The sequence below is a fragment of the Limulus polyphemus genome, unplaced genomic scaffold (assembly GCF_000517525.1).
Source record: "Limulus polyphemus unplaced genomic scaffold, Limulus_polyphemus-2.1.2 Scaffold5678, whole genome shotgun sequence".
Taxonomy (NCBI): domain Eukaryota; kingdom Metazoa; phylum Arthropoda; class Merostomata; order Xiphosura; family Limulidae; genus Limulus; species Limulus polyphemus.
In genome coordinates, this window is record NW_013671288.1 from 19,514 (window position 1) to 36,740 (window position 17,227).

The following is a 17,227-nucleotide window of genomic DNA, read 5'->3' on the forward strand; positions in this document are numbered from 1 at the left end:
ATTTGAAATACTGTATTCAGTTTTAGGCTCCTAGAATGGAAATGTTGTCGTACAAGGACAGGTTAAGATCTCTTGAATTGTTTTCTCTTGAAAAAACAAGAGTTAGAAGGTATCTGATTGAGGTGTTTAAAACTGATAAAGGGATTGATAGTGTTAATGCCACATATTTTTTCATACTTTATAGTGAGAATGGTAAGACTAGGGGACACAAATATAAAATTTGAAAGGTTAGGAGTCATCTTCAGCTAAGACAGCTTTATTTTTGTTCTAACAGGCTGGTTGGTCTTTGGAATGGATTGCCTTCAGATGTGGTGGATAAGAGTAAACTTGGTGTAGTTTAAGTGAAAGTTTGATAAATATTTCAATGATAAGGGCTGGCTTTGATTTTTTTTAAGGTTAATTTTAGTGGATGGAATGGCCTAGATGAACCGACAGGTCCCTTGTTGTCCTTAAATTTTATGTTATCATTTTATGATTTTCTCAGTAGAGCAAATTAAAATTAATAAAATTGTGCTCTAAAACTTCTGTTTCAACATATTTTATGTCTAACTGAAAGTTTCACATAGTATTTGGATCACCGTGATTTGTCCTTTACATCGCAACATCAGGTCAGGCAACAAATGGCCTCCAATGTGCCTAGAAACCGTATTTCAATACATTTTCAATATTTCAAACCTACTCCACACCAATAGAAAAAATCAAGACTCATCTGGTATATATCAAGGCACATTCAGTTTAACACTTTATGAACTTTCCACTTTGACAATGTTGACAAAATCCTTTTATTTTTAGACAAAAAATTAAAAACTCTTAGTCTATTTTAAAGTATTCTAATATAACTTTTATCTCATTCAAGACTAGTTTTATAGCATTCTAACATTCCTTCATCTTGTGTTATACTAGTTTTAGGATTGACAAACATAAAAGAAACAAAACAAAAAGCCATCTTTATGTTCACAAACTTCTGAATGTGTTTTATTCAATATAACGTTGAATATATGATTATTAAAGTATTATGCATAAATCAAGAATGAAAGCAGATAATTCCAGATTGTAGTTAAAATGATTAAAAAAACGACAATTTAATGAAGTATCTATATTTCTAGCAGAGCTATCAAGGTTATCTGCCAATGTTTCTAATCTTGAACTACTGACCAGATAAAAGGCAGTCAATCAGCAGCACTCTGCCACCCAAACTAAGGATTGAATGTAATAATATTACCATAATTTATTTTTGTATGAACAGTAGTATCTTTCAATTCAGTTGTACTTAAAGAGATCGAAGCTAATAAAAATAATGCTACTTGAAATAGCATTCTTTAGACCCACGAGAAACAACCACAAACCTTTTATGTTTTATTAGTCTGATAAACATGGTGGTCTACGAGTGATAGAACTGCTCAATATAGGAATGGAGATAGCAGCAATTCCCAAGATAAAATAAGTGACCGAATACAGTCCCAATTAGACAAAAAAACAGTTATATTTAAAAACACATGGGAAAAAAAAATCAAGAAAATAATTTTAATGAAGACTATATCTAATATTCAATAGTAAGAACCTAAACAAAACACCATCAAATCAGCAGTATTGTTATAAGAACTGATGGCTGGAAATCATTCAAGGTTTAGCTTCCTCATTTTTATAACTTTCATACAGACGTAGAGTTGGAATTCTTCTTCTTCCAATACATAAATATCATGCAGACTACATATAGAATTATTAGGCCAAATTTTACTTTTTAGCAAAAGCTTATAATGAAATGGAATATCGTTTGAATGAACCAAAACTGTTAGTTTTTTTGTATTGAAGGATTTGTATGTGCATGTGTGTCAGCATTTTACTTTAGCCAAATGTGACAGTATTTTCCAATTATAAGTGTACCTTTTTGACTACCTAGAGAAGTTGGACAAATACCACAATTATCCATGAAACATGATTTATCCATAAAGAGAAAGAGAGAAAAACTTATAATATTACAAAAATTCCAACATCATTCAAGACAGGCTCAAGCTACCAGATACAAAGACTAGATTAATTCGATTGTTGATAAGATAGTTCAAAAGCATTCAATCACAAAAACAACAAATTCTGTAATATACACATCATAATATTGTGGTAGGGCAAGAAATACTTAAAATATTGAATATACAGGAAGCAAGGTAGATCTTGAATAATAAGAGTCCTACTAATTTAAAACTTGCAATAAATAGTCTAATAATGACTACATAATTTTTGCCAAAACTGTAAGTGAGCTTCTCATAAATGTAACTAAATGTCACAGTTGGAAGGACTACCGAATTCACCCTTTCATATTTAGGAAAAATATAGCTTTACTTTCACATAATTGTTAAGTTTTCTATATTACAGTTATCTGGTGCCTTATAAATCAGATGTAGAAAGTAAACTTTTATCAGTCCTGAAGCACAGACAAAAGCTACATAACCACAATGAAAGATCAGTAGTGCTTACACTTGCTTCTGTGTAATGTAATATTGGAGGGAGGTTTTGCTCATTTCAAGTGGTGATATAAGGAAATGTATAATGGGAATGATCACCTTGGATTGTGGGATACTGCATTATGACTTTTGTCTGCATTTAAAGTATGGTAAACACATTCTTCTTATTTTATCTTTCTTTTGCAGATGCAATAAATTCTCTCAGCAGCCAGAATTTATACAATGAATATAAAATCCAGCCAATAATGGTAAAGCCCATGTTATATTAATATAATTTTGTTTTATTTGTACATAGAGCATGTTTGTTTTCCCATTGCTGTTTGTGTTCATTTTATACTCGTCATAACAATTCCTGAACCTGCTGTAGTAGATAGACATTAGTGTACCTGAATATCATAAATATACTAACCTCTCATATCCTTTTCAATAATGGTATTTTCTGGGCACAGCTGTACAAGTCGTTTCAGCAAGTACTTGTATCTGTATAGTGAAGAAAACAAGATAACTTATAACTGACTTAGCAAACTCTGGCTCAGAAAATTAAAAGGAAGAACTTGTGTGATCTTATAATTAAAACAAGCTGCAGGAACATTTGAAGTTTGACAAGATTAATGCTAAAACATCAATGTTTTTTATTACTTTTCCACTTTGACCTTATTTTACTAAAATGATTAATTTTCAACACACAAAAAAAAAGATATCTTATCTAAAATATCTATAGTTAATAGGTCTTTTTCTATTAAAACATTACAGGTATAATACATGCTGGTAATAAGTAAAGATTAATTCTATTTTTTTAGATAAGGAAGCTTCTACGTAATATAAAAATTTTCCTTCTTTTCTTTAGAGTTAACATCAAAAACATTTAAACAGCAGACTACACATAAATATCAGCTTAAAATCAAATATGCCCAAAAACATCTACTAATATTTAAATTATGTTAAAAGAATGTATAGTTGTGGAACACTTCAGTTTCCTTCTATTCATTTTGACTATCTTACTTTAAACTTAACAGCTAAAAACTGTCTATACGAGCAAGCAAACAAACAAACTAAAATAATTTCATGCCACCTATATTCATATTTGTTGGTAATGCCCAAACTGCCTTGGTGGTTACAGTGCCCAAACACCAAGCTGAAGTCTCATGTTCAAATATTAGTACAGTTGGGATTTTATATAATTCTATTGTATTGATAAGTGATTATGTTTAGAATAAACTCTTTCAATATTTGGAAAAACATGAATACCATGATATTTTTTTAAATAAATAGTTGTTAACACTGAATTTCAAAGAGTGGGTGTCAAAGTGACTCAGTGGTTGATGTTTGATTCATGTGACAGTCTCATATTCAAATCCTAGTTAAGTTGGGATTTTATGTTGGTTTTTTCAAATAAATAATCTTATTTACAGCAAGCTCTTTCAATGCCATTATAGATTAAATCAGGGATTTTGAGATCTTGGTTAAAATTTGAATTTAAAGATGGAATGTTTACAACATCAAGTCATCTCAGCTTTTCATTTCAGTTGAATATTTCAAAAATCATCTACGAAATAAATTCTAAACTAAAATTCTGAATAAAACTAAAAATAGTTCAGAAACATAGCAATAAAGAGAAAGAAAAAAGTAGATCAACAGCACAACAAAATGAAGAAAACATAGCAAAAAATGAGGATAACCAAAGCAGAGGGAGAACGACTGATATGGTTAAATGACAAACTGCTGCTGAACAACTTGTAATTGGTTCCTGTGTGTTGAACAGGGAAGATATAAACTAGTTATAAATATTAGGCTGACATGTGTAGGTTTGTGTCAATATATTATATTGACTGTTTATACATGTACATGCAAAAAAAAAACCATGGTTCTAAAGCCAATTGCTATAATTTTAACAATACAAAAAACAACAATATTTGGTAGGGTTATACTGAGCTTTATGCAAATCTAGTATTCAAATTTTGTTTGACATACATTAGCAATAAATTAATAAAGCCCATTTGATCTTGACTATTCATCTTTAAAGCCATTTTGAAATTTCATGCAGAATTAGGAAAACAAAACAAGATTTGTGACCTTGACTTTCACGAACAATTAGACCTTCCAATACTTACTGCAATCTGACAACAAGCAGTTTCAAAAATATTTCATTTGAAAGGTTATCTAAATGCATTCTTACTGAAAGTGGTAGAAAACTGAGGCTTATTGAAAAATGTCTAAAATCACAAAGAGGAAACAATAAATAAACAAATTAGGAGTTGGTGGGGTGATATTCACTTTAGCTACATCACCAAAATGAAAATATTTTTAAAAAGTTTGAAGTATCCTTGAAAAGTAAATATTAAGTATCACTTATTAAACAGTGTAAAATACTTCAGTATACATTTGCCAGTGTGAGCTCTGTTATAAATATATATAACAATAACAGAAGTTCGAAATTTAAGTTTAGCTGTTCATTGAGAGCTGAATCTTAAGATTCCACAACACAAACAGAGCATTAATGATTTGAACATATCTATTACCATGTAATGGTCAGAACAAACCTAACACCATGTAGTCACCTGAATATGTCTATCACCTGAACATACCTATCAATATTCAGTGATGAATGTCACAACACAAACAGAGCATTAATGATCTGAACATAACTATTACCATGTAATGGTCAGAACAAACCTATCAATGTTCAGTGACAAATTCTGAAGATCTTTTAGGGATGCACAATCAGCTCCATTTGTTGTTTGAAATTCTGCTTCTTGCTGAAAAATAAGTCATTAGTTATACAACTTTTCCACTCTTGAAAACAGCTACTTTTAACTCCAATCAGAAAATGCCAAGTTACTCTTATTGACATTTATTTAAGTTACTATATTTTAAACTAGGAATCAGAGAGTATTTTGAATATTCTCAATATTGGAACTGCAAATAAGCATAACAAGTGAATGTTACTGGACCTTTCTGATTTCCTATACAGAACAAGAATAATCTCATTTTGTTTTATTTTTCCAGATATAGGTGTAAGAGTTTAGAAATTTCTTCAGTAAGAAAATTAACAAAACAATGCAGAAAAATGTCATGCCTGCATTCATATCAAGTTCTATTTGCAAACATTTTAAAATAAATGTAAGAATAAACCCCTCCCCAAAACCAACATTGTTATGTGGATAATATAAAATGATTGAAAATATATATATTTATTAGGTAGAGTTTGGATGCTTCATAAATAACACTTGTTATAAGAACAATTAGAATGTTATATGTAAACAGTTCTGGTTGTTTTCCTTATAGTTCACATGATATGGAACGTTACAAAATACGCTGACTGGGTATTACAGAGAATAGTTGCTGATGTGACCTTTTATAACTGTAATATGAAAATATATTACCATCATTACAAATTACATAAACACAGACACATTTAGGTTTTGTGAGCTTCCAAGTCTTCCCTCTCAAAGTCTCTGCCTGGAGGTGCATCCATCTACATGGAGGTTGTTTTTTTTCCCACTAAAGGCCTATGGTATTAAACAGTATTAATGTAGCCTTCTATGGACAAAATGTTCACTTATCTCTTTTTATTTTGTGGCAAGTAGTTGTATATGCATTTAGGTTGATATCAATTTAGGGTTCACTGATGTGACAGTAACACTTTCAGTTCTTACTTGCCTACATTGAATTAATTTTTACATAATCACCAATAGTCATTTCATAATATTGGTTCAACCTTCCACACTGTTTTAAGGTTAATGGCAGCTTTTATTTTCAGTATCTTTAGCCACTTGTAACTCAAAAACTATTGCTTCATAATGCAAAATGGACAACCAAAAGACTTTTGAGTCTTCTTTCTTCAGTTGTTCCGAGATACTTTTACACTAACATTTGCAATAAAACCACGTATGTTATCTTCACAAACTATCTTTCTATACCATTCTGGATGACTACTGTTTATGAGTGTGTATGTATATCCAGCGCCATTTTGGACTACTGTTTATAAGTGTGTGTGTATATACATGTGTGTGTATATATATATATATACACACACACACACACACACACAACAGTCTTCTTGGACTATTGCTTATGAGTGCATATGTATATAGTCACCTTGGACTAATGCTTTATGAGTGTGTATGTATATATAGTCACCTTGGACTAATGCTTATGAGTGTCTATGTATACATAGTTACTTTGGACTAATGCTTATGAGTGTATGTATATAAAGAGTCATCTTGGACTAATGCTTTATGAGTGTGTGTGTATATACAGTCATCTTGGACTAATGCTTTATGAGTGTGTATGTATATATACAGTCATCTTGGACTAATGCTTTATGAGTGTGTATGTATATATACAGTCATCTTGGACTAATGCTTTATGAGTGTGTATGTATATATACAGTCATCTTGGACTAATGCTTTATGAGTGTGTGTGTATATACAGTCATCTTGGACTAATGCTTTATGAGTGTGTGTGTATATACAGTCATCTTGGACTAATGCTTTATGAGTGTGTATGTATATATACAGTCATCTTGGACTAATGCTTTATGAGTGTGTATGTATATATACAGTCATCTTGGACTAATGCTTTATGAGTGTGTATGTATATATACAGTCATCTTGGACTAATGCTTTATGAGTGTGTATGTATATATAGTCATCTTGGACTACTGTTTATGGATGTGTAGACACATTTAGTTATCTTCAACTACTGCACATAAGTGTGTAGACATATCCAGAACCATCTTTAGATTACTGCCTGCATGTGTGTATCCATCTTGTACTACTGTTTATGAGTGTGTAGACACATCCAGACTTGTGTAACCAGAATTTTAATGCTGGTGCACTTTTGAAACATCATACAACATGTTGTGTTTTTCTCACTTTACCTTACTGTAGTTTGGAAGCAACAAAAATCCATAATCTTCAATGATATATTGTAACATGGTTATTGTATTGTACTGGTCATTGATAAGGTACCCTATCAGGTTGTGATATTTTTGGAGTGCATAAATCATATTAATGGTTTACATCTATCATAATCTCAATGTTTCCCATTTCCTTCCCCCAGCCTTTGGCTATTTTTTGTGGTTTGGTCATAGCATATCATTAATGGACAAGAATATGAGAGTCCTTACCTTCATAAATATAGTGGCTTGTTGCCAACACTTAGCCCACTGAATATAGACTTGGAATTCTGGAGCATATTTCAGGAAGACAGCTCCAATATCTGCTAACTGAGAACCACATTTCTGCAGCTGGTTTAAGAGATTCTTGTGAAAATTACACAGTTGCTTGAGGGTCAAATAAACTTCCTCTAAATTCCCTGCTTCCGACTTCAAGACCTGCTTTTAAAACAATCAGCTATATAATGTTTCAGCATCAATTATTTCAGACTCCATAAATAGCTGCAAACTTAATCATCTTGTTTCATTTGTTTCCCTCCAACATCCACACTAATACAACATCACATTATTTCTCAGATTTAAAAGACTTGAATTGGAAACCAGAACTAAAAAAGTTAATCAAAATGAACTCTAACAACAATAATGCTTCCTCTCCAACAACACTAGTTTAGTGGTTAATTTTCAAGGTGAAAATAATACCTCATCCACAGGGGACCTGAGCTAAACTAAGTAACAAAACTGTTAATAAAAAAAATAAATTTGCTTTTTGGTTTTTGTTAAGCATAAGCTACACAAAGGGATGTCTGTCCTTTCCCCACCTATGGTAACAAACTAATTTTTAGTGTTATAAGGCCTCATATTTATTACCAAAACATCCCTCCAGAGTGATTAATAAAGTCGCCACTGTTACAAGTTTGAAAGCTTCAGCAAAATACACCATCATCATGGTGCCATTCTGAATTAACTCTATTTTTCCATGAAAATACTCTAGGATAATTGACAATACTAAAGTTTTGAACAAGACTGTATATATATATATATAATTTTTTCTATATGTAGGCTTCAATGAAGAAAGTAAAATCTTCAGATCATTACCAAGTAAAAATCCAGAGTTAAACAGTATTTATAAATGCATCAACTAAACAACTTAGATTAATATACAGGCAAATTACATTTTTAATAAAGTCTTAGGTTAGCATTTACATTGATATGATGGCTCAAGTACAAAAGAATGGCTACATAAGACAGTCAGAATTTTATAAATTACATGAAAAACAATACTGTAATACAGACATGCAACTGCTAGTCTGAACAATCATACACATCTGTATGATATCTCAAAATGAATTGTCTATAGACCCAAGAACTGGTCTCCATTACTACTAATAGCAACTCATTTCATAAGCTAATCAACAGCTGTATTAACTGCACCTAGCCAATCTTCTTGAATTTTGGACCCCTTGTCCTATTATCTTCAGGACCCATTATAAAGAAATCATACTTTTATCCTAACACCCTCCCAAAAAATCTTGCATACTTAAATAAGATCCTCTCTAACCCTTCTTTTGTCAAAAGAAAATAAGTTAAGAGATTTTTACCAATCCCCATAAAAAAAACCTTCTGTTCTCAGAATGTTAGTAGCCCTCCTCTGAGCACTCTTCAAAGTCAATATTTTTTGTCAGAGAATACTGTGTCTAACTTACAAATTGACCCAGGTCATTCTGTAATAATTAAGCATACCCAATACAGCCATAAATACCCAAGAGTTTAATGTCATCAACAAACATTAATAATTCACTATTTATGACTATACAAACATAATTAATGTAAGTAAGAAAAGTAAAACCCCAATCACTGACTTTTAAGGTAGACCATTAGTAACAAAGGTTTAGTTTCATTGGATTACATTTTTAATGACTTTTGCTCTGCCTCATCCAGTCATCCTACAGGTCAATTAACCAGTCTTTCCCCAACACTTATTGATGTGATTTTCTTACCTAATCTTTTTAGTAGAACTTTATTAAAAGTGTTTTAAAAATCTAAGTATGAAGTCCACGCGCTTTACATCGTCCAGATAATAAATAATATCCTCAAAAAAAGTCAACATACAAGTAAGATAAGATTTCCCTTAAATGAAATGTTGACTCTCCTAATATATCACATTTCATTAAAAGATTTTAAGCTTCTTCTATCAGAATCTCTAGAAGTTTCCCACTCCAGAAGTAACAAACTCCAATCCTCAGGCACCTGACCATTGTTTATCAACGTACCAAAAGCAAGAGAGAGAGAGAGGCTAAGGATCTGATCTTTGACCTCATTAAAAAACCTTTGGAAAGACATATGATTCAGGTTAAATCCAATACTGCAGAAACAAAAAATCATCTGATTCAAAGGAGAATTTGTAGAGCATACCAGCTACATAAAAAAAAAAGACTGGACATTCAAGGACTTCTCTTTGTCCGTGACACCCTTTAATTCAGGCAGAGGTCAGTTTTATCAAAAGTAAAGATGTAATGAAACTATGGAGTGAACAATGGGATACACAGGTGATATAAAAAGGTAGGAGGAATACTATGTCCTGCTCCTGCAGTGGGAGGTCCTTTGTGGAGCAGCCTAGAAACTTATTATGAAAAAAACGTACTTCAGAGGTAGTAGCCCCTCTTCATTCATATCAAGTGAGTTACACAACTGGTGAAATTAGTGGGCATTTATGGAGAACCAAAGACAAAAATGGCTCCCAAGGAGGGGATCAACAATGCAAATAAAAAGGAAAAATCAAAACATAAAATAAAAACCTGGATGATTCACTTCCTGATTGGAGATGAAACATCTGTTACAACAGTAGATCCTATTTCTGACATCTCTAATGCCACACAAGAATGTGCACGTGGAGATGTTATAGGTATCCACTAAAGCATTATCACCCACAAGATGGCACCCTCTGTCAATTTCTACAGTGTAACATCCTCTCATAAAGCTCCATCATAGAGGGTGGAATTTTGTCTAGGATAACAGTGGCAGAAATAGTTGCATCAGAAAGATCACAGCCAAGTGAACATTAAGGTTGTCAACCAGAAAATCTAAATTGTGATGGAAAGGCAGATCTTCTGTAATATCCCTTGAGGCTTATGCAATAAGTCATGTAGAAAGGAGGGGGGAGAGTGAGAATTATGGGTAGATGACGCATTCTTTGCAATGCATAAAGGACATTAAGAAGCTTTTAGTCACACATTTTGTTGACAGCACGAGTTAAACCTCAACAAGGAAGGGCACTCAGTATTTGAATCTGAATTTACAAAAAAATTAATAATACTTCTGACACTACCACAACTTCCACTACAAATAAAAGGAAATTTTAACTTTCAATATAAATAAATTTTCGCTCTTATTCTTCTACTATTTAACTGACACTTGTGATAGCTTTTATTTCTATCTATTAGTAAAAGTATTTTTAGTATTGATAAACAGTGAAGAGAAAGTGGAAACAATACACTTGTTTTGCACAATCAATTATATAATATTTAATGTAAAAAAAAGACTATGATAAATATATAAGCATTTTACCTAAGATTACAACATCAGTAAAGATACTAAAAATGCTATATTTGAGTTAAAAGGGGAAACACACAAGTTTTGTAAAGTGGGCTTTGTTTGTTATTTTAATTGAATTTTATGGAAAGTTATTTAAGGGCTATTTGCACCAGCTGTCTTTAATTTAGAAGTGATAGACTAGAGGAAAGGCAGCTAGTCAATACCACTCACTGTAAGCTCTTGAGCTACTGTTTATCAACAAAAAATGGGATTGGCCATCATATTATAATGCTTCCATAGTTGAAAGGGCAAGCATGTTTGGTGCTGGGATTTGAACTCGTTGGTCCACAGATTGGAAGTTGAGTGTCCTAATCACCAGGCTTGCAAGGTGTGCTGTAAACTGTTTACACCTGTGATGAATAGACTTGAATGGACTGCAACTGTCTGTTGTAAAAAACACGAGTGTTGAGGACTATGTTTCGAGAGTCTTCCATCTTCAAGTCCACACTATTTACACTTGTATTTCTAGTAATTTTAAGAACTACTGAGTATTGTTTAAAGACTGCAATCATCTTTCATTAATAAATGGATTGTGGAAATATTTTTAATTTTCTTGTGTCTATCTGTTATTCTATGGTTATATAAAAAAGAATAAAAATAGGTGAGTGAACCAATGCTTAATTCTTTGTAAATTTAAAAAGGTAGTGAAAAGGATTTAACTTTAGCATTGAATTACATTAAATCCTCATTCTCAATGCCACAACAGCCTCTCATACTCAAAAAGCCAGAAACTTCGATTCTGTCATGAAATATAGTATTTCATTATTTTTATTTTATTTCAATTTTTACCACCTAATACTAGTTTGAGAACCTATTGAAATACAGAATTAATATATGATACAACTACACATTAAGTTTTATACTATGAATTAATAAATGCTTTTTCTTAGTCTGTTGCTGAAATAAAAGCCTGAAAATAAGCAATTAATATTATCTCTATATCACCTTGTATTACACAGTAGCATTATTTGTCACAGCTTTGCCACAAGTTCTCTCTTTTTTTTTTTAATTTACAACAAACTTCTTGGGAAGACAATTTCATTTTTCATATGAATTTTATCTTTTTTTCTCACTTGAAAAATTACTTTTTTTGTAAAATATGACAACTTCTTTTAGAAATAACACTGAACACTGGAAGTAATTGGGTAGTTTAATATTTCTTGTTTGCTCTTTGAAACTTTTTAAGAGTCTATAAGTGTACTGAGTTGTATAATAAATCTGTACTTGCCTGCAGTTTATGCAACAAGATATCTAGTTTTTTGACAAGTTCATCCTCTGAACTAATACACTGTTGTAAAGCCATGTTCATTTCAGAAGTTTTGTCTGGTGGTTGTTTAGGTGATCCATTTCTTGGACTAAGGGCTGCTAAAACTGATAAATGAAAAACAGAAACATTCAACTGTGATGCATGTAATGTATAAGTACAAGCCATGTTAAGAAATCTATCAACAGCAGAAATGAGGGTCATTTTTGTTGTTTTATCAGTTGCCCGTATACACAAGTATGTATATATTACAATATCTACAAATTCTTAAAAGTTCAGTTTTAGTGGACATGTTCAAATTAATAACGAAATGAAAATACCGTTCAAATCACAAACTTCAACATTCAGTCTCAACAATTTAACCATTGTTGTCCAGAAATAGAAGAAAATAGCATATTAATTAACCCATGGTTTTCAAATAACATATGACTAAAACAAACTGTACTAATTATAACCTCCTGTATCTATGTACGTACACAATAAAATTAAGCATACAGCACATTATCAGGGATGGGATTCCTAAAATTACGTATTCTAAAACAGGTACGATTGGATACAAGTACAAACGTGGGTATAGAACTCCAATACTTATATCTAATGTCTATAATATGATCAAGCCACACTTTATATGTTAGCCAAGAGAGAAAAAAACCTTTGTTAACTAATCTATTTGTGCCATTAAATCCTCTCTAATCCTTCCACACATATACTACACATACAAAAGAAAAACTTTAGTGTCTCCTATGTTCAGATCTTCTTTACACTCTCTCCTGCACTTAAATAACTTCTCATATTAAGGAGACTAAAACTGAAACACAGTACTCTAAGAGGTATTCTACCAGATTACAATAGCCTTTGTTCCTAGTGTCAAATCTTTTATAAATAAACCCATTATGATGAACAAGAAAATTTGAGCTTTTTCCAACAATAGAATATACTTAGTAGGTTCTCTAAAGATTCAGAATAAAAACAGCATATACTGTATTACTTTAAGAAATGTACTATCATAGACTTTTAGGGTTTAAGTGAGAAATAATAAAGGTAACTACACTTATGGATACAGTTTGTAATTTTTCTCTGAATTCTAGCCAAAATATGAACATTTATTTCAACAGGACAAAAAAACTATTAAAAAAAGCTTTCTAATATTTTAAACAAATTTCTATAAAATATTTCATACACGTATATATCCCTAGTCAATTGTTAGACCTATTAATCCATATCTTGTCTTTTGGAATCAAAGTTTGTTATTCAAGTGTTGAATTTTAGGGAAATTATACAGGAAGGTTTATTTTCCTTACTAAGGAACAAAGACTTCATGAAAATTGTGAGGAAATGTTTTCTTAGGCAGAATTATACATATTTTTCTCCTGAAGATGGTATGTACAGTAGTACAGGGTAGGTGATGTTGTCATCAAGCAACATATAAATTCTTATTTTTTACTAATTAATCTGTTTGATTTTACCAAAGATTTGACAAAACAACCATTTACAATTTTGGCATGCAAAACTATACTGTAGTTTTTTAATTTATTTCTCTATTTGAATTTTAGAAAGTTTAAGACTACAAATAAACACTGAAGTAAAAGGTTCAGTCTTCTTAGTTTTAGAAAACATATAAAAAGACACAAAGTATTTAGACAAGAATAAGATAGCTTGCTTCAGACAACAGACTTATCATATAACTTTTATTTCCTAAAAATATGCTTTAAATTGGTACTCTAGTGCTTGATGTTAGTGGTGGCCAACTGGCAAAAAGCCAGTGGAATCTAGTGTTTAGCTAGAGATCAAAGGGAATTGTCATTTTTTTGACAGTTAATAATCCAGGTATTATTATGAATATTCAGACTATTTGCAAAAAAATGATTAAAGTTATATATACATACATATCTCCATTAGGTTGTTGCACAGCATCCTCATGTAGTTTTCAACAGAATTCCATAAATTTCAAATACTTATTAAAAACAGTGCATTTTCTGGTGTTTCCATTTCTTTACTCAATTTTTGTAATCTTGTATTTAGATATATAATTAGTATAACAAACATACATCTAAAAGTTGCTAGTATATTAAAAAATATTAAACTGAAAATGCTATGCTTCCAGAAATTCATAACAACTGAATAATTATATCTCCTAATAGCATGCAATTCTTAGGTATTTTTTTTTTTACTAGTGTTGTTGGCACTTTTGCAAGTAACTTTTAATGTAACTGGTACAAAATTGTCAGTGGCCAAAAAATAATGTCAAGCTCTGTATTTTCAGGAAATTCATCAATAAGCAGAATTTACACATAATAGCTAACAGCATTGTAAACTCTCATGCAATAAAGAAAACATTTCAGCCATATTATTTGAAAAAAAAATTGTTGTCTTTGGTATTCAAATTTTTTTATGCTTTTATAAAGTCTACTGACTTTTAGTTATTTTGTTGAATGAAAGTTTTCTATAAACTTCAAATTAAAATTTATCCTTTTTACAAAACAATTAAGCAATTAATACTATTTTTCACAATTTTTATTATATTAGGAAATATGGGGCTTTAAAAAACCATTTTAATGTAGTAGTCATTAAAGTTACAACAGATAGATTTTTTTTAGTCTTTAGAAAGTTAAACAAAGTATGTTAATTAGAGTGCAGTCTGTGGAATCAGTCTGCTACATTATTTCTCAAATGGAAGTATATTAAGGGAGTCACAATTAATACAAGCTATTTTAATATAGAATTTAAGGATAACCAGGGACCTGTTAGTCCAAGTCATCCCGCTTGCTAAGATTTAAAAAACAAAGCTCAAAGCCATCAAACATTTATCAAACCTTCCCTAAAATCCATTTCACCTTAGATGAAGACAACTCCTACTCTGCCAGTTTTTATACTTGTGTTCCCTTGACTTAGCAATCTCATCTTTTAAGTATAAAAAAAGATCATGCATCAACATTATATATTCCCTTAAAACCTTAAACATCTTTCAGATACCCTCGAACTCTTTAACCCATCCTTGTATTAACGCCTTTCTATCTCAGGAATCATCCTATTAGTCCTGCTCTGAACCCTATCCAACAATTCAATATCCTTCCTCACATAAGGAGTCCAAGTGTGAGCCCAATACTCCAAAATGTAGCCTCAACAGTGACCTGTATCAGTGGTTTTCATACTGTACCCAGGGATTTGTAAAGGGTCATCAGGGGTTCTCCACAAAGATAACAGGTAATGGCTTTTTTTTCTTCAATTATTGAGTTCTAACCCATCAGGGACCAAATATGTATTCATAAGTATATGGATTTCCCTATGTATATGTATGTCTGTATGATAAGATAGGAAGAAGACACAACTTCTAATGAGGATTTAAAGGTGGGATAAGGATTGAGGTTCCATAATGGAAGGAATGAAATAAGAGGGTTGCATGGCTTCATAAAGTTAAAAAAACACTGATCTATACGATAAAATTATAACCTCTTTAGACTTGTATTCAGTATTTTTATAGATACAACCTAAAATCCTATTTGCCCAAGTAACAGCACACTGCTTGGATGGCTTAAGAGACTGACCAACCACAACACCAAACACCCTTTTTTTCTATAACATTGTTAATGTTACTTCCATCAAAATTATACTTATAATTCAAGTTATGTTAATCAACATGCATTACCTTGCATTTATTATAATTAAAAACCATCTGCCATTTATTCACCCAACTCAACAAACAATCTACATCCTTCTATAAACCACACAAGACCTTAATATCACCACTAAATTTAAGTAACTTATTGACCATTCTTTCATCTATGCAACTGCTGTAAATCAAAAGGATCCAAGGTTCTAACACTGGGCTCTGAGGTACCACACTTGTGACATTAATCCAGTTTCACTGAACTCCCTATGCTTTCTTCTGTACAGCTACTTTTATAACCAAGAAGTCAATTTATCTTCCACACCTAGAGATATAATTTTAACACGACTTTTGTGGTACCTTGTTAGACATTTTCAGAAAATCAGATACACTAAATCCATTCCCTTACCAACATCTATATAAGTAGTAACCTGTTCAAACAAATGTCAAAAGATTAGTAAGGCAAGATTTTCCCATAGTGAAACTATGTTGACTATCTAACAAAATTGTAAACTTTGCAAAATATCTTTTATCAGATTTTCAAAAACTTTTCCCACCACTGATGGAGGACTAATAGGCCTGTAATTACTTGAAAACTTTATCATTTCCACAGAAATGAGTATCAGTTAACTTTCAATACTACTTAAGATCTTCCAAAAAAAAAGTAGCAAGTGGCTCACACATCCAATCCTTAACTTCATTCAAAAATTTTAAGGAAATATCTGATCCTGGAGCTATATTATTCTTTAAACTTCTCAATTGTTTTTTTTTAACAAGCTCAGAATTAATGTCATTATCTTGTTCAACCTTGTTTCTATCTAGCAACTGTTCAGGGCAAGGGATCTTCATTCGTAAAAACTGATTCACTGTGTATGGTACAGTTAATCTCTGGTAGTTGAATGTGCATATGCCGTATACGGTGTACAGCTTGCAAAAACCCTGCGCTTGTTTAGAGCAGCTGCAGTCAGTAGGTTAATCTTCACCTGCTAAAATCCTTTTCTTCAGTTAGCTATATAGAGGATTCCATCTATATTAAATATGTAATCCCAGTTACAATAACCCAAATACTATAATTAAATGTCATCTGTCAAATATTTGTCTAACTTACTGATGTCATTCTGTAATACATAAACAACTTCAAGATAGTTTATCATAAGTAAAGTTTACTAATTTATTTAATTTACCAAGTATGCATCTATCAACATAAAGCACTGATCCCCGAGACAGTTGACTAGTTTGACTGAACTCAATAATAATTTAATGTTTTCTCTCATCTAATGATCCTGCAGCACAATTTACTTGTCCGTCCCTAAACTTCTGATGATGTAATTTTCTTAGCTAATCTCTTCTTTGCACACTTTACCAGAAGCTTTTTGAAAATTTGAGTAAACCAAGTACCGTATTTT

The 17,227-nt window shown here is 31.4% G+C and overlaps 1 protein-coding gene across 1 annotated transcript in view; it reads right to left on the reverse strand.

Moving 5' to 3' along the window:
• Nucleotides 1-17,227, reverse strand: part of LOC106472862 — a 32,856-nt gene that overhangs the window by 3,496 nt on the left and 12,133 nt on the right. The window contains exons 3-6 of the mRNA XM_022401408.1: nt 12,179-12,321; nt 7,591-7,797; nt 5,133-5,215; nt 2,869-2,939 (exon numbers count right to left, since the gene is read on the reverse strand). Of these exons, the coding sequence (XP_022257116.1) occupies nt 2,869-2,939; nt 5,133-5,215; nt 7,591-7,797; nt 12,179-12,321 (504 nt within the window). The remainder of the gene's footprint in view (nt 1-2,868; nt 2,940-5,132; nt 5,216-7,590; nt 7,798-12,178; nt 12,322-17,227) is intronic.